Here is a 27,607-nt window from a genome sequence, read left to right on the forward strand (position 1 = left end):
ATCATTCTAATCTATTAATCATTCTACATCCATTCCTCAGATTACACAATGATTGTTCATTTTATCACAAAAATATGACATTTATTCCTGTCTCTTTGCTTACAACAATATTTCGTAATAATGGACCTAGCTCTTCATCTGAAACAAAACTACTTTTAGAATTGAATATTACAGGCTCCTAAATAAAAGCCATATGAAATCAGATCATATGTATTAGAAAAAGATCTAAGCAGTACTTTCTTAATTAAACTTGTGAATTTGCATACTATGCTGAAAACGGCTTATTATTGGCTGATTTCATCAGAGAAAGCTTTGCTGATGAATTTGAAACGCAAAAGGAAACCTCTTCAAAATTCACAGTTCAGATATAGCTAAGCACATTTGGCATATACTCAAGGAAATGCTGTACACGAGACTAAAATCTGCCAATGGCTTCCTGTATCAGACTAATCTTCAAGCTCAATTATCTTAACTACAGCCGAGTTGCCTATTTTTTGGCATACAACAATTCGATCATGAGGCTTAATTAACCCTGCTGTTTTACCATGATCCAGCGCAATCTTCAATACAGACTCATTCGTCTCATTAATTGATTCTGCCTGTTATGCCAAGTTATAAGAAAAGTTTAAATTTCTCCATGTCATCCTGCCCAAATCTAGAAGGACAAAACAACACTAAAATTTCTTAAAGAAATCCAAAACGAAAAAAGAACTTAACAAATAGTAATAAAACAAGAAGAATAGATTCTTACAATGGACTTTATTCAGATCGCCTCTTTAAAGTAATATATATATATAAAACACTAATCTAATTTGTAAATAGATTCTCTTCGCTAACCATTATGACCACGTTGGCTTCGTCTGACATGTTGAAATAAAATAAATGTGGTATATCCAGAGGATTTCATAAACAAGAATATTGCATGTCAAAGGTCACAACATAAATTTCTCAAACCTATGTAACATATCACATACTTCAAGAGAGAAATATTGGAATATCATATTGTATGAGGTTACACAATGTGATTTTCATCACATCGATGAGGTTTGCTGCTAGTCCCTTGGAGATTTTGATGGACTTGGGCGAGATATATCTTCATGGGACCTCTTCTTGGAGCATCCTAATGACTTTGTAGGATGACGTTATTATGTTGGCATGTGCCCCAGGGGGGGAGTTCTACATGGAGCTCATGTTGTGGATGTGTGATGACAGACTTTATGATTGGATGGAGTTAGCACTTTGTTATGTCTATTTCTTTTATGATGTTGGTGCGGTGGGATGATGCATGTTGTCTTGGTATGATTTTCCCAGGTGATATAAAACATTGCCTAGAAGGAATGTTTTTAACGATGTTAACATCATTGTTGATGTGTTTTTTCCTTAAAGTTGGGGGCAGGTACTACATGTTTCTTTGATGATGTGGCCATTACCTAATGATAGATGATGTATATGATATATTAGTCAATTGATGATGGTGGAAGCTACAAGTTTATTGGAATATCCCTTTTCAAGAATATTTCTCAAACACCAGCAAACCCCAACCAGAAAAACGTACAAGTGGTATAATAGCCGGAAAACACAGAAAGATGAAATAACGATAGTGCAGCAAACAACAATGTATACATGAAATGTAAATACTCAAGAAATGCAGCGAGAAATGCTAAGCCATTTTATTATACTGAGTAATAGACAAAGTACAAGAGGTGATCAGGAAGATAGCACCTCGACTTGCACCAAGCAAGTGAAGAAATATACTCAGAATAGCAATGAAATGGCCCCTCTCAAAACTGCATGGAAGCTGTTGGAGAACTGATGTGCTACTGTTGCCACTGGAATCAAGTGAGGATTTGGGGTTGTTCCCCTCCTCGGAAAATGCTGAAACTCTGGAATCGGACTCTACTCATGAAACCCAGAAAAACCCAGAAAGCTTTCCTGGAATGGCCGACCCTCGAAAATCACCCCCTTGGGGTTTTGCGCAGTCTCTCAAGGCTCTGCGCTGCCACTGAATGAAACCCTCCAGAAATCTGCTTGAAACCTCTGCCAAAACCATCCAATATGCAAGGGCTGATCCCCTGCTCAATCTCCTAGCACAAATCCTACTGCAAACCCTCAAGCCAAAACTCCTCCCAAAAAGAACTGCGTCATCCCTCTCAGTGCTGCACAGTCCTCCAAGATGCTCAATCCTCCTGCCAGAAATGCTGATGAAACTACTGCCAAAATGCTGATGGAAATACCTTGCCTGAGTAGGCACTCGAAGTCCCCCGGGGCTAAGGGTGAGATCTCCGAACGAAGACACTCAATGCACTAAACAGTGCTGCAGACTAACTAAACAACCAACGTGCTCTAAGTCGAAGTGATTAGCTCAAATGCACATAATCGAATACCAAAATGAGGAAGCTCCTCTCTCCTTTATAGCCTTTGCCTTTCTCAATCCCAAGGCCCACCTTCTCCAGTGTAATCGCTCTCTTGCCACGTGTTTCTTCCCTTCCGCGCAGTCCCTTCAAGTGTCTGCGTGGGCTCCATTTCTGCATCCCCCCTTTTGGCCCCCTTGGCTCCCCTTTAAGTCACAACATTGTGCTACTAGGAAGTGACTTTTATTCTAAAAGTGAGTCATGTTCCCTCTCCCTCACCTTTTTATTCATAAATAACTATAGAAGGCAAAATCAAGCAAAATCGAATATTCCAATTAGCCATGGCTAATTAGGAATATTACAGTCTCCCCCAGCAAAATGTTGCTTGACCTCAAGCAACTGAAGTGATGGATGCTGCAAGATTTTCTCACTCTCCCAAGTGGCATCCTCATCCGGCAAATTCTTCCACCTCACCAAGAATTCCCGGACCGTCTTGCTCCGCAGCTGCCTCTCCCTGGTATCAATAATAGCCTCTGGCTGCAACACCAAATGCCCCTCATCATCCATGGGTGGTAGCTCATCTGTCACTGTCACTTGCTGCCCCAATGCCTTCTTCAAGCATGATACATGAAAAACGTTATGAATCTTGCTGCCTTGGGGCAGCTCCAACTCATATGCAACCTGTCCAATTCTGCGTATCACCTTGTATGGCCCATAAAAGCGGGGCTTGAGCTTCTCAGCCCCCTTCTGCTTCAGTGACGACTGTCAGTATGGCTGTAATCGTAGGTAGACCATGTCCCATACCTCAAATTGTCTCTCCACCCGACCCCTGTCAGCATACAGCTTTTGTTGGTTCTGCGTTGTAGCCATGTTATCTTTGAGAGCTCGGAAGATATCTTGACTCTCTTGGATCCAAATCTTGGCTCTCGGAGCCTTGCTATCACCAAAAATCATGTCAACAAAAGATAAAGGATGATACCCATACAAAGCATAGAATGGTGACATACCAATGGACATGTGATGTGTAGTGTTGTAGCAGTACTCCCCTAGATGCAGCCACTTCAGACATGCTCTCTGCCGCCCACTGACGTAGTTACGCAAGTAGCCCTCCAGCCACTTGTTAACTATCTCTGTCTATTCGTCTGTCTGTGGGTGATAACTAGTGCTCAGTGTCAACTCCGTCCCCACTAGCCAAAAAAGCTCCTGCCAAAACCCGCCCATGAAACAGCTATCTCTGTCACTGACGATGGTCTTAGGAAGACCATGTAGCCTGAAAACCTCTCTGAAGAACAGCTCGGCCACCTGTGTTGCTGTGTAGTGTGCGGATATGGCAAAGAAATGTGCGTACTTTGTCAGCCGGTCAACGACGACAAAGATACAATCCTTGCCCTTGTACCATGGGCAACCCTGTGATGAAGTCCATCGAAACACTCTCCCATTTCACCTCCGGAATGGGAAGAGGCTGCAATAAACCCGCGGGATGGCTCATCTCCCCCTTGTTCCTCTGGCAAACATCGCACTCTCGAATATGTCGGAGTAAGTCCTCCTTGAGGCTCTTCCATGAGAACCTCTCTCTGATGGCCCTGTAGGTTTTGGTAAACCCCTGATGGCCGGCCAATGGTGAATCATGTGATGCCTGGAGTATCTTGTTCTTGAGCTGAGATCCCTCAGTCAAGAAGATCCGATCCGTGTAGTAGATGATCTCATCGACCACCCTATACCTGTCATCCGCCACCTGTCCATCCAAAACCTCACATGCAAACCTGTCCTTAGAGTACTCCACTAAGAGTCGAGCCCTCCAGTCTGTGTCCAAGCTCATAAGAGACAACGTAGCTGGTCTACGTGAAAGAGCATTTGCTACCACGTTGTTCTTACCCTTGACATACTCAATGTCAAAGTCATATGCTTGGATCTTGCTGATCCACTTCTGCTGCCTCTCCTATAGCCGCTTTTGCTCCAAAAAGAGTCTGAGGCTATTGTGATCAGTCCTCACCCTAAACCTGTTACCCACTAAATACTGCCGGAACTTGGCCAATGCATGCATGATGGCCAGCATCTCCTTGTCGTATATAGAATACAACCTCTCGTGTAGAAGGAGCTTTCGGCTCTCATAGGCTATATGGTGACCTCCCTACATCAATACTGCGCCGATCCCCTCTCCCAACGTGTCACACTCCAAAACAAATGGCTGCGTGAAATCTGGCAATGCAAGCACTAGGCAGCTGCTCATAACCTCCTTGAGCCTGTCAAAGGCTCGCTGCGTTGTATCCAACCAACTGAAAGCCCCCTTCCTCGTCAAATCTGTTAGAGGTGCAGCAAGCTATGAGAAACTCTTGACGAACTTCCGGTAGTAAGTACAAGTGCCAATGAACCCCCAGAGTTCTGTCACGTTCCTCTACTTCGGCCACTCTCTAATGGCCCTGATCTTTTCTCCTCGTGGACTCTCACTCTATCCACCCCTATGATGTGCCCCAAATACAACATCTCTGTCAACCCAAACTCACACTTGGAGAGTTTGGCATAGAACTGCTGCTCCTGCAAGATACGCAATACTATCTCAATGTGTTGGATATGCTCCTCCCAAGTCCTGCTGTAAATGAGAATGTCATCAAAGAATACCAACACAAACTTCCTCAAGTGACTGTGGAAGATGTGATTCATGCAGGACTGAAATGTGGCGGGGGCGTTGGTTAGCCCAAAGGGCATCACCAAGAACTCAAAGTGCCCATAGTGACACCTGAAGGCGGCCTTGGGAATGTCCTGCTCTCTCACGCGAATCTGATCGTACCCAGATCTCAAATCAATCTTTGAGAAGAACTGTGCTCCTCTCAACTCATCCATCAACTCGTCGATCCTGGGTATGGGGTACTTGTTCTTTAGTGTCTTCTTGTTTAGGGCCCTGTAGTCAATGCACATTCCCAATGTGTCGTCCTTCTTCTTCACTAACACCACGAAAGAAGTGAAAGGACTCGTGCTCGGTCGAATGTGCCCAAGAGCCAGCAACTCCTGGATAGCCCGCTCAATCTCATCCCGATAGGCCTTGGGGTGCCTATAGGGGGTGGTAATCACTGCCTGTATGCCCTCCTCAAGCTCGATGGTGTGCTCAAACCCCCGGTCCGGTGGCTGTCTCGGTGGAATCTCCCCGAACACTATGGCATACCGGTCAAGGATGGACTATATCTCTGGATGTAACGTCTGCCTTGTAGTCCCTGCCTCTGATGTATGCAACTCTACTGCCCACTCTACGTCCCCCTTCTAGAAGACTGCCTCCATCCGACGAGCCGACACAGTCTGAGGCGAATATGTGTGCTGTCCCCGTATCTTTTCATGCCTCCATGTCTTCTCATCATCCCACTCCATTTCTAGGGTCTTCCAATCTGTCGTGACCTTCCCTAGAGTGATAAGCCACTGAACACCCAGTATTATGTTGGTGTCTGGAATATCGACCACGAAAAAGTGGTCGGTCAATGTGTAGGTGCCCATCGTCACTGACAGCTCTGGAACATAACGAGCACACATCATGGTTTGATCTCCTGGGACCAAGACTGAAAACCCATCGAAACTCTGTCTGTATACCTCTCCGCTCAACCATCTGTGCATCGATGAAATTGTGGGTTGCCCCACTGTTAACCAAAATTGATACTCGCGGCCACGTACTGTCCCCCGTACGCGTAGCGTCAGATACTTGGGAACTCCCCGCAATGCTGCAAGGGCCCCTCCGTAGGTGCCAAAGATGCACCACCTGTTGCTGGTGGAGGTGGCAAAGGTCCTTGCACGGCATGACTATCCCCTGCCTCCACATCATCCTCATCATCCTCTTCCCCACTGCTCTCGGAGAAGACCTCAATAAAATGTGCTTTTCCAGCAGCACATCTATGCCCTAGTGCTCATGGCTCCTGACAGGTGAAGCACAACCGCTTCTTCTTCAGCTCCCTCCTGGCATCATTGTCAATCTGTGCTCGTCTTGGATTCCCCTTTGGAGGTGGAATCCTGACATCCTTCCCCTTAGACTGGAAAGTCTGTCTCTGGGGGTAAGGTGTCCGGGTCCTGGGTAAGACACCATGTAAGTTCCAAGTCCTGCTAATGGCGTCTTGGAGTGTGGCTGGTCTAGTGGATCGGACTAAACCCCGAAGTGGCTCTACTAACCCCTCAACATACATATAGATCCTCTGTGCCGTGGATAGATCTGACACCATCACTGAGACCCTTAAGAAATCTGCAATGTAGGTCTCTTGGCTCCCTGTCTGTTTGAGCCTCGTCAGCTCAACAAAATGCTGCTCTGGATCCCTCCGATCAAATCGCTCCATCAATCTCTTGGTGAACTCGACATATGTCGTCACTGTGGAGTGTCCTAGCGTAACCATCCCATGAAACCACCAATCTTAAGCCTCACCATCCAAATGCAACGTTTCCACCTTGATGGCCTTTGTCTCCGACTTTTGGTTAAGCTGGAAATAAATGTCCAGCTTCTCCACCCAAGACTTTGCTGAACTATTTGATGAACCATCAAACGTAGGCAAGTGGAATCTACTCCCTGCACGGTGGGTGTCACCATCATGGTAATGTCGGTACCCTATGTGATGGTCGCGGGGTCTACTATCCCTCTGGAGCTTAACAAAGTCTCTAAATGAAAGAGCATCCCTGAACTCCTGCCCGTAGGCCTGGTACTCTGCAAAATAATCACCCATATGACTGGGCTCTACCTCCTACTGGGCTTCGGCCCCCATGTCTGCTCTTAAGAAGGTCGGCATGGTAGAGTGTGTAGGAGCATGCGAGGCCACCTGCTGTGCAGTATCACGCTGCTTTGGCAAATGATGGGATGCACCTGATCCCTCACCAATTTGAAAAACTCGTGGGCTCTCACGCTGTCTGGCCTCTACTGTCGTGAATCTCTGCCCCATCACCTCAATCTGCCTCGAGAGATCCTTGAGGAGCACATCCACAAATCTCTTCCCATCCTCATCTGCCATCGGATCCTCCTGCTCTGCGTCCACCACAGGCTCTTCCTGTTCTGTGTCCACCACCAGAACATAGTCCCCCTCTCCGTAGGTATTCTCCAATCTACGCCCAGTGTCTCTGTATCTCCTACCTCTGTAACAGATATAGGGTTTTTTCCCCAGTGTCATAGATTGCTAGCTCCACAAGCTGAGCCAGATCTATGCTCTGATACCACTATAATATCCCTTTCCAGGAATATTTCTCAAACACCAGCAAACCCCAACCAGAAAAACGTACAAGTGGTATAATAGCCGGAAAACTCACAAAGATGAAATAACGATAGTGCAGCAAACAACAATGTATACATGAAACATAAATACCTAAGAAATGCAGCGAGAAATGCTAAGCCATTTTATTATACTGAGTAATAGACAGAGTACAAGAGGTGATCAGGAAGATAGCACCTCGACTTGCACCGGGCAAGTGAAGAAATATACTCAGAATAGCAATGAAATGGCCCCTCTCAGAACTACGTGGAAGCTATTGGAGAACTGTTATGCTTCTGCTGCTGGAATCAAGTGAGGATTTAGGGTTGTTCCCCTACTCGGAAAACGTTGAAGCTCTGGAATCAGACTCTATTCATGAAACCCAGAAAAACCCAGAAAGCTTTCCTGGAATGGCCGACCCTTGGAAATCACCCCCTTGGGGTTCTGCGCAGTCTCTCAAGGCTCTATGCTGCCACTGAATGAAACCCTCCAGAAATCTGCCTGAAACCTCTGCCAAAACCCTCCAATATGCAAGGGCTGATCCCCTGCTCAATCTCCCAACACAAATCCTACTGCAAACCCTCAAGCTAGAACTCCTACCAGAAAGAACTGCGTTATCCCTCTCGGTGTTGCGCAGTCCTCCAAGATGCTCAATCCTCCTGCCAAAAATGCTGATGAAACTACTGCCAAAATGCTGATGGAAATACCTTGCTCGAGTAGGCACTCGAAGTCCCCCGGGGCTAAAGGTGAGATCTCCAAACGGAGACACTCAATGCACTAAACAGTGCTGCAGAGTAGCTAAACAGCTAGCGCGCTCTAAGTCGAAGTGACTTAGCTCAAATGCACATGATCGAATGCCAAAATGAGGAAGCTCTTTTCTCCTTTATAGCCTTTGACTCTCTCAATCCCAAGGCCCACCTTCTCTAGCATAATCCCTCTCTTGCCACGTGTTTCTTCCCTTCTGCATAGTCCCTCCAAGTGTCTGTCTGGGCTCCATTTTTGCGTCCCCCCTTTTGGCCCCCTTGGCTGTCCTTTAAGTCACAACGTTGTGCTACTAGGAAGTGACTTTTATTCTAAAAGTGAGTTATGTCCCCTCTCCCTCACCTTTTTATTCATAAATAACTATACAGGGCAAAATTAAGCAAAATCGAATATTCCAATTAGGCATGGCTAATTAGGAATATTACATTTATGTGCCCTCATGATTTTCATGGAGGAAAACCATATAGTGGCTCATATATCCATGTGAGGAGGCATCTTTGTGTGGTGTTGGAAAGTGATGAGAAAAAGGGTGTCGTGGGGATAGCAATTTACCCTAAGGTTTCAACTAAACAAAGAAGAAAATACATCCAAATAGAGGAGGTTGCACAACAGAAAAACAAAAAACAAAAAACTCATTTTTAATCAAGTGCAACCTCTAGATTTGGTAGCTCATCTCCTCATGGTACTTCTACAACCTCTGGAAGTAGAAGAACAATAGGGGATTTCCTGAATGTTGTTGGGAGGGATGATGTGGATGGTAAGATAGTTTGGTTTCTTTGTGCTTGCAATGTACCATTCAATGTGTTTCGCTCTCCCTATTGGCATGATACGATTAAGGGCATCAATGAAGCCCCCAAAAAGATACAAGAGCCCCAACTATGAGAAAGATAGAAAAGTGTTATTAGAAAGAGAAAAAGTGAAGGTTCAAAGAGCTTTGACACGTTTTAAAAATAAGTGGGTGGATTATGGGGTATCCATTATATCAGATGAGTGGACAAATGGTAGAAACCAACATTTGATAAATGTTCTTGGTGTTTCTGCTAGTGGTGCAGTGTTTATTGCATGTCATGACTCCCCCTCCATCAGTGCAACTTTCCAAAACGTTGCAAATCTCCTATTGCAAATCAAGCAAAAATGTTGGTCCTAAGAATATGGTTCAAGTGATCACTGACAATGCAACAAATTGTAAGGCAACAGTGTGAAAATTTCACCATTGAAATTCTATTGCAGCAATTGGACTTAATTCTTCTAACTGATAAATTAATTATGTAGTTTATTGCTACGAAAACAACAAATTAATCACACTGCAATCTTCACAATTAAAAAATATTGCGGAAGATAAACTGGAAACTGAGAAAACACTGGCACACACACAAAGTTATGACAATTATTTTTGGACAAAAGTCCCTGAAAAATCCCAATGTGGGAAAACCAGTGCTAAAGCTAAGGATTTTTATTATTAAGCAGTAGTGAGAAATTCAAAGTACAAATTAATGTTGAAATTTGGCAATCCTATAGAGAAAAACACTGGAAAAAAATATTTTGAGGAATTTTCCTCACCCCGACAAGTAATCCAAGCTCTAACTGCTAGCTCCAAGTGAGTTGTCCAAACTGGCCTACATAGACCCTGCGTCACCCTAGTGCAGAACTGGTATACACACTGCATGTAACAACTGCTCCTCGAGTCATCTTGTCTTCTGCTGACTGAGAAACTGTCTCTCCAACACTCTGGTAAATCTTCTCGGCCTCTGGAACTGAAAATGAATTTCTCTAGCAAAATCGAACTACCCTCTAGAGACTTTTGCGTAGTCCCTGCATCAGACTCTCTATGGCTATCTTTGTCTCTATGCGAGCCACTCTTCGGATCTAGAAAACTTCCTCCGGATTCACTGTCTCTGCCCCTCTCTATCTCTGCTTCCCTTCTCTGGCTTGTACTCTTCCGGCAAATTGTTGCTGCTCTTTGGAAAATCGAACTGCCTAAGGAAATAGATCTCAAGTATCTTCCTCCATCTACCCATCTACTCCAACGACCAAGATTAAAACTTGATCAATGGTTGAGATTATTTCTTAGTCAATATGTGTGAGTTTTTAGAGAAATCTCACCTACCTCAATAAATTGATGTTAATTAATCATTTTCCCTAAGCTGGACATAGGAAAAATTTAATTACTGATTAATTAATTTAATTAAGGCATCTCTAGGTGGATTTTCTTGAAACCTTTTTCTGGGTTTTGGAGTCCTAGTGTTTCTTAGCCTCTCTGACCAATGTCGAGACTAGAACACCATCTGATGCTACAAAAACTAACACTCCCTCTTAGCGAGGAAGGTGTTCTAGTGTCATATTGTTGCAACACCCTGTCTTTGCATCATCCTCTATACACGTTGTTGATGTCTGGCCATTGTCACTGCCTACCACGGCCCACCAACCACTATGCAACTCTGATGTTGCATCTGTGCTGCTGCTGACATTGTTATATTGCTGCCAACTTTTCATCTGCACTGCAACTACCTCTCAACTATTGTTGCTGCTGCAACTACTACAACTGAGAAGCATATGAAACACTGAATCAACTATCTATGTGCTGCATTTATCTCCTGCGCATCTTGCTACTACTAGCCTCTACATTGACCACTGAAGAATTTGTCTTGTTGATAACTCTGCAATGAGCCACCTGCTCTGTTGTCAACACTGCAATTGCGCTCTTCAACACCAGATTGCAGCTAGTCTGAAGCTGTCACTCGGGAATCTGACTGTATCAACTGACACTGATCCATCCTGCTACTAAACACTGTGGGCCCCTATAGCAAGGTAATGATCCAAGAGGAAGACAACTCAATGGACCCTGCCCAAACCTCTGCGCAACTCTAGGACTATAACTCCATTCGCCCCACCTCACCCCTGGAGGTATAGCCGCAAACATGGAAAAATATTCCTCTAGCTTGGAGGGCAACTTTTCTATCTCTGCAAATGCTACAACCTAGTCCTGCTTCTCCTACCTGTCCTTCTTCTTGAGAGGACACTAAGTATTGTAATGACCAATCTCACCACACCTAAAGCACTTGACCTTAGATAGGCCCTTCTTCTTCTCTCCCTATCCCTGACTGAGACTCTTTGATGCAAGGGCCACATTCTCCTCCTCCTCCTCACCCTTTGAACCCTTACTGCTACTTCCATTGATGGAGCTCTTTACTAGTGCTTGCCTCATCTCCTCCTACTGCAGGTTTGACCACATCATGTCCCACCCTGGTAATGTGTCTCGTTCCAAGATGCTTTGGACAAAGACTTATCATTCCTCCGAGACACTGTTTAGGGCCAAATGCACAAGCTCTATAGGTCGAGGCACCTCTCCAATTGCAGAAAGTTGACCCCTGATATCCTGAATTCTAGCAAGGAAGGGATCTATGCTTTCACCATTCTGCATCCTAATGTTTCTTAGCTTCTCTTGCAGGAACATCTTCTGCTACTAGGAAGGATCGTGATATAGCTAAGCAAGAGCATCCCACATCTCCTTGGTCGTATTCTTGGTCGATATATGTGAGACTATATGGTCTTATACTCTATCCAAGATCATTCGCTTCACCTTTACCGTCTCTTTTCTATATTCCTTCAATTGACCTGGATCAGTTGATACTGCCACAACATTATCTGCATAGGTATTTAGGCCAAATTCATCTAACAGGAAGGACATCTTAGCCTTCCAAATGACATAGGTGGAGGTTCTCTCCAACCTGTCCTGATCTCTAAGCCCAGTTGTGGCCATCTCTGAATATGGAATGAAAATCTCCCTCTTCCCCCTGCTCAGTTGTTGAATCTGCTATTCACACTCTCTTCTGGAGTGAGAAAATTTGCTTGCAACTACTGTTGGTTGTAGCTGAAAATATGGATTCCTGAACTAGAAACCCTATGAGAGAAATTCTCTCTGTGTGCTTCCTCTTCCACTCGACATTGATTATGTTGCTACAAACTGCTGCAAAACCATCCTGCACCCAAACAAGGATTTTTCTTAGCGAAAATTTGAGCTGCTACTGCTCCCTCTACCTGCTGGAATCACTCAATCTGACAAGTTGAATTTTTCTGCAACCCTACATTAAAAAATTGAACTGCCGAACAATTTGCACTGCCTGGATAGGCACTGCGTAGCCCCCAGAAATGCGTCCAATTGCTCCCACCGAACAATGAATTTTATTCTCTGCTTCCTCGTCTGATTGAAATCGCTCTGATACCATGTGAAAATTTCACCACTGAAATTCTATTGCACCAACTGGAATTAATTCTTCTAACTGATAAATTAATTATGCAGTTTATTGCTATGGCAACAATGAATTAATCACACTACAATCTTCACAAATAAAAAACACTGCGAAAGATAAATTGGGAAATAAGAAAATACTGGCACACACAAAATTATGACAATTATTTTCGACATAAGCCCCCAGAAGAACCCAATGTGGGAAAACCGATGTAGCCGTTGAGGATTTTTATTATTAAGCAGCAGTGAGAAATTTTGGGTACAATTGGATGCCGAAATATAGCAATCCTATAGAGAAAAATACGGGCAAAAATGTTGTGAGGAATTTTCCTCACCCCACAAGCAATATGGGCTCTAATTTCCAGCTCCAAGTGAGCAGAATAAATTGGCCTACACAGACCCTACGTCACCCTAGCGCAGAACTGGAATACGCACTGTTTGTAATAGCTGCTCCTCAAGCTGTCCTATCTGCTGCTGATTGAGAAACTCTCTTCGACACTTTGGAACTGAAAATGAGCTTCTCCAGTAGAATTGAATTGCCCCTCTAGAGACTTTTGGTGGCTATGTCTACCTCTTTGCAAGCTACTCTCTGAATCTGGGAAACTTCCTCCAAACTCACAGTCTCTGCCCCTCTCTGTCTTTGCTTCCCTTCTCTAACTCAAACTTTTTTAGAAAACTATTGTTGCTCTATGGAAAAACTAACTGCCCAAGGAAATTGATCTCAAGTATCTTCCTCAATCTACCAATCAACTTCTTATAATCTTTAGTTGGGAATCCAACAGCGAAGATTAAAACTTAATCAATGGCTGAGATTATTTCATAGTTGATCCGTGTGAATTTCTAGAGAAATCTCATCTTCCTCAATTAATTGTTGTTAATTAATTATTTTCACTAAGACTTGGGAAAAATTTAATCACTGATTAATTAACTTAATTAAAGCATCTCTATGTGGATTTTCCTTAAACCTTTTCTCGGTTCTGGAGTCCTAGTGCTTCTTAGCCTGTCTAACAACTGTTGAGACTAGAACACCATCTGATGCTACAAAAACTAACAAGCAGGAAAATTTATCAAGTGTACCCATCCACACATCTTTTGGTTATGGTGCTTGGTGCACACATTGAACCTTTTGATGCATGATATTGTGAAGCATAAAGAATGTGGATGGATTAATGAGCTTTACAAGAGAGGGAAACAACTCGTTAAATTTATCACAGGGTATACAAGGGTAAACTACTTTTACGACACTTAATCCAAGTTGTAGTTGCTTAAACTTGCAAAAACAAGATTTGCAAGTTATTACCTCACCTTTAGGCGCCTAGTGAAGGTGAGACAAACTTTAACTAATATGGTGACCTCTAAATCATGGGATGACATTAACATTGATAGAAATGGTGCTAATGTAACCAAGGACACTATTCTTGATAGTTACTTTTGGTAACAGATTAAATATGTTTTGCAATTCACCAAACCAATTTATTACATAATCAAGTTTACAGATTCAGATCGGCCAATAATTGGGAAGGTGTATGAGCAAATGGATAGCACGTTGGGGAAGATTAAAGACATTGTTGAGCCTAGAGATATCACCATATACAATTATTTTGTGTAGAGGTGGAAAAACGATGGCAAATGCTAAACATTCCATTGCATGCTTTAGCAAATGTTCTGACAACTAAATACTGTCATCCATCATGGCTTTCAACCCCTGCACCTTGGTGGGGAGAAGGAGAAAACCACACCTAGATCCAGAGGTTCTGTTTGGTTATATTAAAGCATTGGATAAATTAATCCTTGATGAGGAGGAACTTGCTGTGCTACAGAAACGTTTGAGCAACTATATGCTTAGCACTGGTCCATTTAAGCTCATGCATGCAATTAGAGATCGAGAGAATTTATCTTCTCTTGAGTGGTTGAACATGCATGGAGGTGCTACTCCAGTTCTACAACTTTTGCATTGCGGGTGCTATCACAAGTGGTAAACACTTCTTTTGCAGAGAGGTGTTGGAGCTCTTATTCTTTCATCCACAGTGTTAAAAGGAACAGGTTAATTTTAGACCAGACAGAGAGCTTGGTTTATGTTCACTGCAACTTGAGATTGTTGTCCCATTGCTGTGATGATGCAAAGACTAATAAAGACCTTAGGTTTAGGACAAAAATCCAGAGGAGCCCAAATTGGAGGATGGAGTGATGCGATTAGAGCAATTGGAGGATGCTCTTACCTAGGATGATTATGATCGAGTTGAGATGCCATCCCATCCAGTTCCATGCTTCCCAGGTTCCACGCTTCAACACCAACAACAAGGGATCCATTAGTTCCACTACCACAAATTCCAAAGCTACCATCTTCTTCATTGCCAGCACATGGAGGCTCATGTACTTTTCGTGGTGGAAGGAGGAGAGATAAGTAGATATATTCACAATTTACTACTTTTGTCATAGATTAGACTTGTAGTCTTGTTGTGAATTTGAGCTTTCCTATCTTACTCTTCCTAGTTTAGTGTGTACTTGAGTCTTGGTTGTAGCCAAGTGGCCTATTTTGTAAACATTATTATTTGAATTTTGGACTTGATTCATGTTGATAGTTGCTCACTTGCTAGATAAGTTACTTGAATGTTTGATGATTTTATCTTCTAAATGTTTTATGTTTTATGATATGCTTAAAAATTTGATGTATGTTTGTAATTGCTAGAATCTAAATGGTTGATGCTCGAATAATTAATCATTGGTGTGCACTAGAATCATGGATGCCATATCTATTTTGATTTATGTAAAAATATGCATGTTTTCATGTCTTCTACAACTAATTTGGTATTTTGGATTTTTTTAATATAAATACAAAAAAAATATAAAAAATATATATATAGTAAATTCTTTCGAGATGCTTCGCTTCCTAGATTTTTGAAAAATGATGCTTCCGCATCCCTGCTTCTAAAAAACGTCCCTGCATCATGCAACATTGCTCTTCCCATCTGGCATACTTTTTGAAGGATGGTGGATCATTTGTGTGAAGGTACACTAACCATTCTTGTAATCATCTGCTTTCACTTAATGTTTTGGGCATACAATATGGATCAAAAACCAAGTTGCAAGATTGACCGTTCTTGATTGTACCTTTGTTCCCATGCTTCACCCAAGAGGTTATCCTTTGCCCCTAGTCCGGTGTGACTTCCCTTGAGGTACTTCCTTTCAGAGCGGTACTAGTAGGAGGCATTGATTGAGGTAATCCATACTTACCACATTCCATGTTTCCATTATTATCCACATCCATTCTTTGGCTTGATTGTCATTTGTCATTGGACTAGCACCCTTTATCCTCATCTCTAAGTCGACCCAAAAATTTCTCCTAAGAGGTCAAAGAAACTGAAAAAATGATCAAAGCATATAAAGCCACAAGTAAAGAAAAGAAATATGCAAAATATCAATGGGACTTAGCAAGCACGTGGGCAAAACCCTAGCATGAGAAATAACATGAGCTCTAACCCACTCACTAGCCATCACCAAGTTTTCACCATTTCATAATACATCTAAAAGGAACTCTTGAATGTTCCAACCCCGATGTGCACAAATCCAATACATCTTTAAGAGGTATCAAAAAAGCATAAAGCAAACTTGGTCTCCTAAGCTATACATGAAAAAAGTAAATCATTAAAATAAAAGGTGCACTAGAGGGGTGGAAAAAGCAAGTTGAAAAAAGGGGTAACTCCTACCTCCACGATTGCTCCCTCTTCTCATAATAGAACTCAAAGATGTTGGACCCCCTCTAGTTGGTGCCATGGATATGGCCAGCTTCCTTGAAGTCTTGACCACTCCATCACCATCATTATCGCACACACATGGATTGATGGGTCTACCTGTAGGCTGTGACATGTCTTTCCCCTTGGGGGCTGGAAGCACCTAATAGGGTTGAAGGCATAATCATCCCTAACACAACCATGGTAACTTGCTTACAAATCCTAAGCTAGGAAGACATTGGAAGGAAAGGCTTGTGTGAACTATTTCTATGCCCTTAAATGGCTCACGGTGATACTTTAATGGTTTTTTTCCCTAATGACGTTGATCTCACTTGATATTGAGGGTATGTTACAAGTGGTTCATTACTCATGCAGCGAAAATCCTTTGAAGGGAGACTTAATGCATATCGAACACCTTCTAGGGGATGTTTTACCCATTATTAAGAGTAGACATGACCTTGTAGCCCTAGTTTTGCCCTAATGTGATGGACATTGGCTCTTTTCTATACCTCCAAATGCTAAAACGTTGTACCAGGAAGCCAAGGCATTCATTTGTTTGATGATGGACCCAAGAATGCCCCTAAGTTGGCCTTGACCTTGTTTGATGGACATTGCCTAGTTCCAGAGCCCAAATGAGGATGGCTATCACTGAGATGACTTGGGAGAACTAGTACATCATGTGCATGTGCCACATCATCCCCACATGCATTAGAAGAGTGACATATGCCTTTTTAGAGATGACATCATCATGGAAGAGTTATTTGGTGTAAAGTCCCTTCTTAATAATTTTTTGCTAGAGGAGATCTACCATTTTTGCCATTTTGGAGCTAACACATTTTTGGATACCAACTTAGGAAAAGTGGGTCAAATATTAAAGTTGGTGGAATGTGGGGTCACCCCTCAAGGAATACGCACTTTTTGGGAGAAAAATCGATTTTGTTAAGGGGTTCGAAATATTTGGAGGAGAGGCCCACAAGAAAAGGTAAGGCAACAATTATAAATAGAAGGATAAAGGAAACAATTAGCACCTTTTGCTAACTTGACAATCATACCATTGTTGCTCAAGTTGCTTAGCTGAGTCACAAGGTGTTGTTTAGCACCGAAATTTTCCAAGGGGAAAACTCACCCTTTCTTCGGTGGACCAAGAGTGCCACCCTACGAAGGTATTACCATAATTTTCGAGGAGGCTTGGGAAGCAACTTACAGATGATACGAGTTGCCTTTGCCTAAGACTAGATGCAGGAAAGGTAGCCACACAGTCTTGTGGGAGAGTATTCCGGTGTGGAGAGCATTGTGCTTTTGCAGGTCTTCTTCTTAGTCAATTTACAAAGGATTTCCGGTGAATTTGTGGGCTTGGAGAGTGTGCTTTGGCCAAGTCAAAGTTCCCTTGCAGTGGTCTGTGTAGTAGCTATCCTGGGTTGCGCAGCTCACGATGGAGGTATTCGTGGGGAAGGATTTTGGTATAGGATTGAGTTGGGAGTGCAAGAAGGTTGATTAGGGAAGATTTCCCAATATTTTGGAGGGGTTGGAAAGGAAAAATTCTTGCATGACGTTTTTTTGGCAGTGGAGAAGCCCATAGAATTTAGGGGTGATTTTGGAGCGTCATAATTAGATCAAACCCTTTCTGGGTTTTTCTAGGTTTTTGGTGGAGAGCCCCAGATTGATTTTGGGGAATTTTTTGGGCATTTTTGGATGCTCAAATAGGAGTTCCTTCTAGCCAGCAGTTATTGGTAATTTGCACCATTTTGTGGGTTTTTCAGGTGGTTTGTCTAGTGCAAATTCGTTTTTGGGTTTGGTTGAGTATTTTTTAGAGAAGCTACAACTGCATATTCAGGCGATTTAGATGGCCATTCTCAGGATTTCTAGAGCAGCAACAGTGGCCAATTTTTGGGTTTGTGTAGAAGGATATTGGGCCAAAGTTTCCTAGCTCTTGGGGGTCATCTCTTCCACCTAGGTTTGCTTCAGCTTGCTTATGCAAGCACAGGTGCACTTGTTCCTTGCTATATGTACTTCATAAAGTTCATAACTTAATAAAATGGCTCAGCTTGTTTGCCCGATTTTATAGTGTTTTGATGGTGCATGCATTTTTGTGATTTTAAATGCTATAGCCTAGTTCATGTGTCTGTTACTAGCTGTAAAAATCTGATTTGAAATATTACGGTGGTATCAGAGCATGATCTTGGCCAGCTATGGGGGGCCTAGCCAAATCATGGAGGAGTTGATGAGGCAGAGCCAACAATTTGTGAGACAGAGCCAATAGATTCTAGAGGGGATGCAATGAATGATACATAACCAACATAGAAGCCAAGCACATACACGCACATCCCAGTAGTACAACACCCACATGTATGACCAGTATGATAGTCTTACCATGCCTCATTTCCTGGATGAACAGGAGAAGGAGAAGCATAATTCAGGGGTTGGATCATCAGGTAGAGGAGGACAGTTAGAGGGTGAGACCAGGGCGTATTTCTGCTGGTGGAGATAGGGATTTAGATGTCAAGAGCTTGAGGAGGAGGTTGAAAAAGAGGACGCGCAAGTAAGTGAGAGGTACATCGAGATACCTGGTGTGGCGTAGGAGTCACCACTATTGGAGACCTCTTTGATAGCTTTAGCTGATACCTTGGTTGGGGGAGTAAAGCATACACTCTAAGGGCCATCTCTTGATGAGGTGCCTGGAGGCATACTTGTTACACCTTTCTTCACATCTCACTTTGATCTGACTCCTTGCCACTGGAAATCACTGTGAAGAGGTCAATCTGGCGAACACTGTCCACCAAGCACTGCACATACTCTGATTTAACTCACACTCCACTGCTATTCTTGCACTGTTGCTGCAACTACTGCAATAGTGAGTCTGGTCTCATCTGATCTCCCCGTGAAACAAAACTGGGAAATATCTTCTAGATGGAAACTCTCTCTAGGAGTCTCACTCTAGCTAGAACTTCCCCTGCATCCTGCAACTGGGCAATTCACACTGCCTCCTTTAATCACACGAATTTCCTACAACAACAACTGGAAAATCAATCCCTCTTGATCAACTGTGTCCCTGCAATTGGCTCTACAATTGTCCCTTGAGTCTCTGACTGCTACTAGCTCTGCTCTGTCTACTGAGTATCTGATTGCGCCCAACTGTCTCTGCGCTTCTCTAGTATTTGACTGCAACTAGCTCTACATTCTCTCTCAAGATGTAATTGCACCTGTTGAACATTGATCCTGCTACTCTGCATTGTGGGCTCTCGTAGCAAAGGAAATGATCCATGTGAAGAATAATGCTCTTCCCACAAATCCTGCCCGATACTTCAAATCTGAAACATCATGCTCCTCCTCCCTCTGGAGGTATAATTGCTATCAATGCGAACTCCTCCAACCTGGAGGTCAACTCATCTATCTCTGCCAAAGTTGTCCTCTGCTCTTGCCCCTTCTTGTCCTTCTTTCTTTTTGGACACTGAGTGACGTAGTGGCCAAACTCACCACATCCGAAGCATTTGACCTTCAACAGGTCCTTTTTCTTCTTCTCGCCTCCCTTTGAGTTTTATCCTTGACTAGAACTCTTTTTCGCCTTTCCTTTACTAGCAAGGGCTACATTTTCCTCTTCCTCCTCCATTTTCAGTCCTTTGTTGTTGTTGTTGTTGTTGATGGTACCCTCTATGAGGCTAAGTCTCAGCACCCCCTGATTGAAGTCACACCATAGGCGATCCCAACCTAGAAGTGTCTTGTCCATAGATAACTTGGACAAATGTACACCACTCCTTGGAAACCCATTTAGAGTTGTACACACCAACTCATCTTCAGACAATTTCACCCCAACGGTTGCAACCTCATCTCAGACGTTTTGAAGTATGGTGAGATAGGAAGTAATGCTTTCACCCTTCTACATCCTTGTGGTCCTTAGCTTCTCTTTGAGAATCATTTTGCGATTCTCTGATGGATTTTCATACTATTTTACGATGGTATGCCACATATTCTTTGCTGCTTTTTTATCTGCCACATGCGGGACAACATGATCTCGAACACGATCTAGGACCATTCGCTTAGCTTTGGCCATCTCTTTCTTGAAGGTAGCCAATTGTTGTAGATCAGCTAGCTCTGCCATGACATTTGTCACAAACTCCTTCAAACCATGCTCATCCAATAGGAATTGCATTATGGCCTTCTAGACACCAAAGTTAGTGTGAAAATCCTATCACTGCAACAACTGATTTATTTTACCTACTTATTTTCCAATAATTTATTTATGAAAACCCTTCAGTAAACATTAAAATAAATTCTACTGCAGACATCACACCATAATACAGAAACAAGTACATGCACAAGAATCAAACACATCAACACAAATATTTTGGACAATTGTCCCTAGAAAAACCCAATGCGGGAAAATGGGCGCAGCAAAGGAGGATTTTATTAATCAGCTATTCTTGAGTACCACTGGGTGCCAAACTGGCTTACCCAACAGAGATAAATTCTCCAACATCTCCCCTAGACTCAGTGTCAGACTTGAGGACCTCTACACAGCTCCCAGACTGTCTGCGTCAGCTCCTGCCTCTTTGCATCACCCACACAGGCCCACAAGTGACTACGCAATCCTGCTGCCTCTGCGTCTACCTCTGTAATCTCTGCACTGATTTTCTAGTATTGTTCCTGCCTCTCTGTTCTGTACTCGCTACCTCTTACAGCAATCCATACCTCTAGTTTGAATTTCTCAGCAAACCCCGCTCCAGAAATCGAACTGACTGGTCTCCCTCAGTATCTCTCTAACTGACCCTCAACACCTCTCTTATACTTTTCCTATTGATGAATCAATGGCCGAGATTAAGTCTCTAATCAACGAATAAGATTAAAATAGACTTGATTTTTGTCTCTTAGAAGCTTCTCATCTTTATCTTTATTAATAGCCTTTAATATTTTTATTTTCCTAGGTTTAGACTTAGGACCTCATTAAAAATATTAATTATTTTAATAACTTTTCATCTGGATGGAATTTTCCAAAATGATTTCTGGGTTTTGGAGATCTCATGCTCTTTAGTCTCTCCACCAATCTTCATGCCTAGAGCACATCCGATGCTACCCCAAATCAACACTCCCTCTTAGAGAGGAATGTGCTCTAGTAATACTCCACACTAAGCATTACTCTGATTATATGGCACTGATACCTGTGTTGATGCTAGGCTTCCCTGCCCAACATCCTCTGCACTACTGCATCTTGTACTGCTGCGCATGGCTCTATTATTGCCACTGTTACATCTGTACTGCAGCTTCCTTTGCATTCATGACGTTGTTGGTCATTCTTCCAAACACTGCTTCTGCACTGCAACCTCTTCTCATCATGTTGCATCGTGCTACTGCGGACTACTACTACACTACAACATCATACCCATTTCTGCTACTGAAATGGGTTCTTTATCATCCCCATCTTTTCCCTGAAATAATCAAACTTTGTTCTTCCAAGGGCGTTGGTAAAGATGTCTGCCACCTATTCTCCTATAGGAGTGTAGCTCAATTGTACAACTCCTCGTTGGACACAGTCTCTGACAAAGTGACACCGAATATCAATATGCTTTGACCGATCGTGAAATAATGGATTCTCAGAGAGATTAATGCAACTCTAATTATCACACATTACCCTGGTCGCCTCCATCTTTCTTCTGAATACGTTCACAAGCAATTTACTAAGCCATATGGCTTCGCACGAAGCAGTGCTTGCAGCCATATATTATGCTTCAGCTGAGCTCAGAGCTATAGATTTTTGTTTCCTATTGCACCAGGAGGTCATTCCTAATCCAATGTTGAAACAGTACCCAGAGGTACTTTTCCGATCCACAGAACTTCCAGCCCAATCTGCGTCAGTAAATCCACTCAATCTGATATCCTTACTCCTGGTGTACAAGAGTCCATAATCGATTGTTCCTTGTATATATTTGAGAACATGTTTGGCTGTTGCCCAGTGCGCCTTCTTCGGTTCCACCATGAACTGACTGAGGGTGTTGATAGCATAAAAAATGTTTGGCCTGGTATTGACCAGATACATCAGGAACCCTATGAGCTACCTGTATAAGGTGGGATCAACATCCTTGTCTTCTGATGCATCAATTTTCTTCCAGTTGGTGATCATTGGAGTAGCCATGAGTCTACAATCCTGCATCCTGAATCATTTCAGAATTTCTGTAGCATATCTCCCTTGTCCAAGGAAAATCTCCCCCTTTTGTTGCCAAACATCCAACCCCAAGAAATAATGCATCTGTCCCAAACCCTTCATGTCAAATTCTGTGGCTAGATTCTTCTTGCAGTCCCCGATGAGCCTGAAGAGATCATCCACATATAATACTAGGATTAGAGGCTCATTCTCTAAAATCAGATAGTAAAGATTTGGATCTGCGTCACTCTTGACAAATACCATCTTTTGCAAGTAGCCATCAATTCGACCATACCATGCTCTAGGTGCTTGTTTCAACCCATACAAGGCTTTCTTCAATCATGGTCTCTTCATAATCAATTCCTTCCTTCTGAGCATACCCCTTAGCCACAAACCTAGCTTTGTATTTTTCCACACTACCGTCTGCAGCGTATTTAATCTTGTAGATCCATCTCGAACCTACCACTGATATGTCTTGAGGCCTTGACACTACCTCCCAGACATCGTTCACCACTATGGCGTTGTATTCCTCTATGAACGCATCCAACCAAACCTGATGTTGAGCAGCCTCCTGAAAAGTGGTAGGCTCCCCATGCTAAGCTACTAATACTTGATATCTATCAGGCTGTTTTCGCTCCCTTTTATTGATTCTTGGTGCACAGATGAAATCCTCTGCATCTCACAGAATCTGACGAAGTTTGTGAAAATTCTATCACTGCAACAACTGATTTATTTTACCTACTTATTTTCCCAATAAGTTATTTATGAATATCCTTTAGTAAACATTAAAATAAATTCTGCTACAGATATCACACCATAATACAGAAACAAACACATGCACAAGAATTAACACATCAACATAGATATTTTGGACAACAGTCCTCGGAAAAACCCAATGTGGGAAAACCGGTGCAGCAAGGGAGGATTTTATTATTCAACAATTCTTCAGTACAAGTGGGTGCCAAACTGGCTTACCCAATAGAGAGAAAATACTTCAACAATTCTCCTAGTCTTAGTGTCAGCCTAGCTGACCTCTGCGTAGCTCTCAGACCCTCTGCGTCAGCACTAGGCCTCTCTGCGTCACCCATGCAAGCCCTCCAGTGACTGCGCAGTCTACTGCCTCTGCGTCTGCCTCTCCAACCTCTGCGCTAATCTTCTGGTGTTGTTCCTGACTCTCTGTTCTATACTTGTTTCCTCCTGCTGCTCTCCAGACCACTAGTTCGAGTTTCTCAGCTAACCCTGCTCCAGAAATCGAACTGACTGGTCTCCCTCAGTGTGTTCTCCAACTAACCCTCAAGCCTCTTCTTATACTTTTCTCGTTGGTCCATCAACGGTCGAGATTAAATCTCTAATCAATGACTAAGATTAGATTTGGCTTGATCCATGACTTTTGGACCCTTCTAACCCAGTTTTATATTAATAACCATTAATATTTTATTTTTCATAATTTTAAACTTAGGAATTCCATTAAAAATATTAATTATTTTAATATCTCCCAAACCGGGTACAATCTGTCCAAACCATTTCTGGGTCTTGGAGATCTCATGTGCTTTAGCCTCTCCACCAACTTTCATGACTAGAGCACATCTGATGCTACCCAAATCAACACTCCCTCTTAGCAAAGAATGTGCTCTAGTAATACTCCACACTGGGCATTACTTTGATCATACGACATCAGTACCTGTGCTGACACTAAGCTTCCCTGCCCAACATCCCCTGCACTGTTGCATCCTGTACTGCTGCCCATGGCTCTACCTCTGCCACTGCTACATTTGTGCTGCTGTTGGTCCATCCTCCCAGCACTGCATCTGCATTGCAACTCCCTTTGCATCCATGTTTCTGCTGGTCCTTCTTCCCAAAATTTTATCTGCACTGCATCCTCTTCTCATCATGCTGCATCGTGCTATTGCACTACAACATCACCCCCATTTCTGCTACTGAAATGGATTCTTTGTCATCCCCATCTTTTCCCTGAAGTAATCAAACTCTATCCTTCCAAGGGCCTTGGTGAGGATATTTGCCACCTATTCTCCTATAGGAGTGTAGCTCAATTGTACAGCTCCCCGTTGGACACAGTCTCTGACAAAGTGACACCGGATATCAATATGCTTTGACCGATCATGAAACAGTGGATTCTCAGAGAGCTTGATGCAACTTTGATTATCACACATGATCCTAGTCGCCTCCATCTTTCTTCTGAATAGGTTCACAAGCAATTTTCTAAGCCATATGGCCTCACATGAAGCTGTGCTCGCATCCATATATTTTGCCTCAGCTGAGCTCAGAGCCACGAATTTATGTTTCCTATTGCACCAAGAAGTCATTCCCAATCCAATGTTGAAACAGTACCCAGAGGTACTTTTCCAATCCAATGAACTGCCTACACAATCTGCATCAGTAAATCCACTCAATCTAATATCCTTACACTTGGTGTATAAGAGTCCATAATCAACTATTCCCTGTAAATACTTGAGAACATGTTTGGTTCCTGCCCAGTGCTCCCTCTTCGGCTCCACCATGAACTGACTGAGGGTGTTGACAGTGTAGCAAATGTTTGGCCTGGCATTGACCAGATACATAAGGGACCCTATGAGTTTTCTGTATAAGGTGGGATCAACATCCTTTTCTTCTGATGCATCAATCTTCTTTCAGTTGGTTATCATTGGAGTAGCCATGGGTCTATAGTCCTCCATCTTGAATCTCTTCAGGATTTCCGTAGCATATCTCCTTTGCCCAAGGAAGATCTCCCCCTTATGCTTCCAAACTTCCAACCCTAGAAAATAATGCATCCGTCTCAAATCCTTCATGTTGAATTCTATGGCTAGATTCTTCTTGCAGTCCCCAATGAGCCTGGATGATCCTATCAAGAAGAGATCATCCACACATAATACTAAGATTAGAGGCTCATTCTCTACAACCAGATAGTAGAGATTTGAATTTGTGTCACTCTTGACAAATCTCATTTTCTGCAAGTAGCCATCGATTCGACCATACCATGCTCTAGGTGCTTGTTTTAGCCCATACAAGGATTTCTTCAATCTGCATACATGAGACTTCTTGTCATGTATCTCAAAGCCCTCTGGTTGTTCAATGTATACCTCTTCTTCTATCACTCCATTCAAAAATGTCGTTTTGGCATCCATTTGATTAATCTCCCACCCCATCTGTGCTGCAAGAGATATCACAGTTCTAATAGATGTATACCTGGTTACCGGGGCGAAGATCTCTTCGCAGTCAATTCCTTCCTTCTGAGCATAACCCTTAGCCACAAACCTAGCTTTATATTTCTCCACACTGTTGTCTGCAGCGTATTTGATCTTGTAGATCCATCTCAAACCTACCACTGATCTGTCTTGAGGCCTTGACACTACCTCCCAGACATCGTTCACCATTATGGAGTTATACTCCTCTACCATCGCATCCAGCCAAACTTGATGTTGAGCTGCCTCCTGAAAAATGGCAGGCTCCCCATCCTGAGCTACTAATGCCTGATATCTATCTTGTTGTTTTCACTCCCTCTTATTGTTCCTTGGCCCACCGATGAAGTCCTTTGCATCTCGCAGAATCTGACAAAGTTCCCTCCTCGTTCTTCCTCTGCCAGCAAGTGCTTCTATTAGCTCCTCCTCATCCTGTGATTCTTCTTGACCCGAGGAAGAATTCTTTTCTTTTGTTGGTTGAAGAGGTTTGACCAGCAGTTTCTCTTTTGACTGCTCCTCAGAAGGCATTTCGCGAGATTTTCTGAAAGCCTTGTCCTCCATGAACTTCACATCTCGTCAAACTACTACCTTCCTGCTCCTTGGAAGATAGATTCTGTATGCCTTAGCGTTCTCACTATATCCCACTAGATATCCCTTCACTGCAGTTTGATCCAGCTTCTTCACTTTTCCTCGGGTATGCGACAATATGCTAAGCTTCCAAATATCCTGAAATGACTGACTTCAAGTGTCTTCCCTGTGAAGACTTTCTCTAGAGTAATCTTGCCCAATGCCTGATGAGGAGTTCTATTCTGAACATAGATTGTTGTGTTGCATGCTTCTGCCCACAAGAATTTTGGCATATCTTGATCATACATCATGGCCCTAGCTGCTTCTACAATAGTCCTGTTCTTTATTTCTGTTACTCCATTCTGCTTCGGATTGTAAGGAGTTGTCCACTCTCTTCTGATGCCCTCCATAGCGCAAAATCAGTGAAGTTCTTATCGACATACTCTCCACCATTATCTAAGCGCAAAGCTTTTATTTTCTTCCCAGTGAGATTCTCCACTAGAGCCTTGAACTCTTTGAATCAACAAAAAACCTTGTCTTTGGTTTTCAGAAAATAAATCCAAGTTTTCCTTAAGTCGTCATCAATGAAGGTAAGGAAGTACTTGGCACCACTAAGAGCTTTCGTGGACATGGGCCCATAGATGTTTGAGTGTATCAAATTATCAATCCTAGTACACTCTTGGCCCTGTTTTTGCTTCTAGGAAATGCTGCTTTGGCATGCTTTCCTAGACCACATCTTCTGCATACATCATCTCTTCTCGTACTAAGATTCGGAACTCCTGTTACAGTGCTCCTGAGAGTTCTCTGAGCCCCATGGTGCAAATTTCCCATTCTTCGATGCCATAGTTCGTTCAAATCCTTGTCTCCATGATTGCCTGTTAGTGCCATTGGTGATTCTAGTTGTAGTCTGTACAACCTGTTACTTTTGATCCCGATCTCCACTTTCTATTTCTAGCTCGAGTGTTTGACGTATACCTTCTCCTTGATGAAAAAAACGTCATAGCATTTGCTTTGAAGTTGCGATACGGAAAGTAAATTCATCACCAATCCTAGTACATGCAGCACACTAGTGGCAAGGAACCACTCTCTCGTTTCTATTTGAAAAACTATGGTACCCCTTCCTACTAGAGTGCAGTTTGCCTTGTTCCCCATGGTGATCTGAAAGTTCATCTTCTCCTCCCGATAATCTGAGAAACATTCGCGGATTCCCGTCATATGCCAAGAGGCTCCACTGTCTATATACCACACCTCTGATGACATAGAGCTAGTCACACAAGCCACTTCTTCCAACCTAGAAGCCAACATAGAGAAATCTAAATCACTTTCTCTTGTGCAATTTTCTGAAAATCTATGAGTCTCTTGACGTAGACGCCTCTGCATCATGGTCTCGACCCATAATTGATTTTCCCTTCC

General features: G+C 42.9%; 1 protein-coding gene across 1 annotated transcript in view; it reads right to left on the reverse strand.

Moving 5' to 3' along the window:
- Positions 1-209: 209 nt before the first annotated feature.
- The window catches only part of LOC149257639 (pyruvate kinase 1, cytosolic-like), a 347,863-nt gene continuing 320,465 nt past the window's right edge, over positions 210-27,607 (reverse strand). The window contains exon 24 of the mRNA XM_089381665.1: positions 210-599. Within this exon, the coding sequence (XP_089237791.1) occupies positions 447-599 (153 nt within the window). The 3' untranslated portion in view covers positions 210-446. The remainder of the gene's footprint in view (positions 600-27,607) is intronic.

The sequence above is a fragment of the Pinus tabuliformis genome, chromosome 6 (genome assembly GCF_031772625.1).
Source record: "Pinus tabuliformis cultivar Carrire ecotype Pingquan chromosome 6, CPIR1, whole genome shotgun sequence".
Taxonomy (NCBI): domain Eukaryota; kingdom Viridiplantae; phylum Streptophyta; class Pinopsida; order Pinales; family Pinaceae; genus Pinus; species Pinus tabuliformis.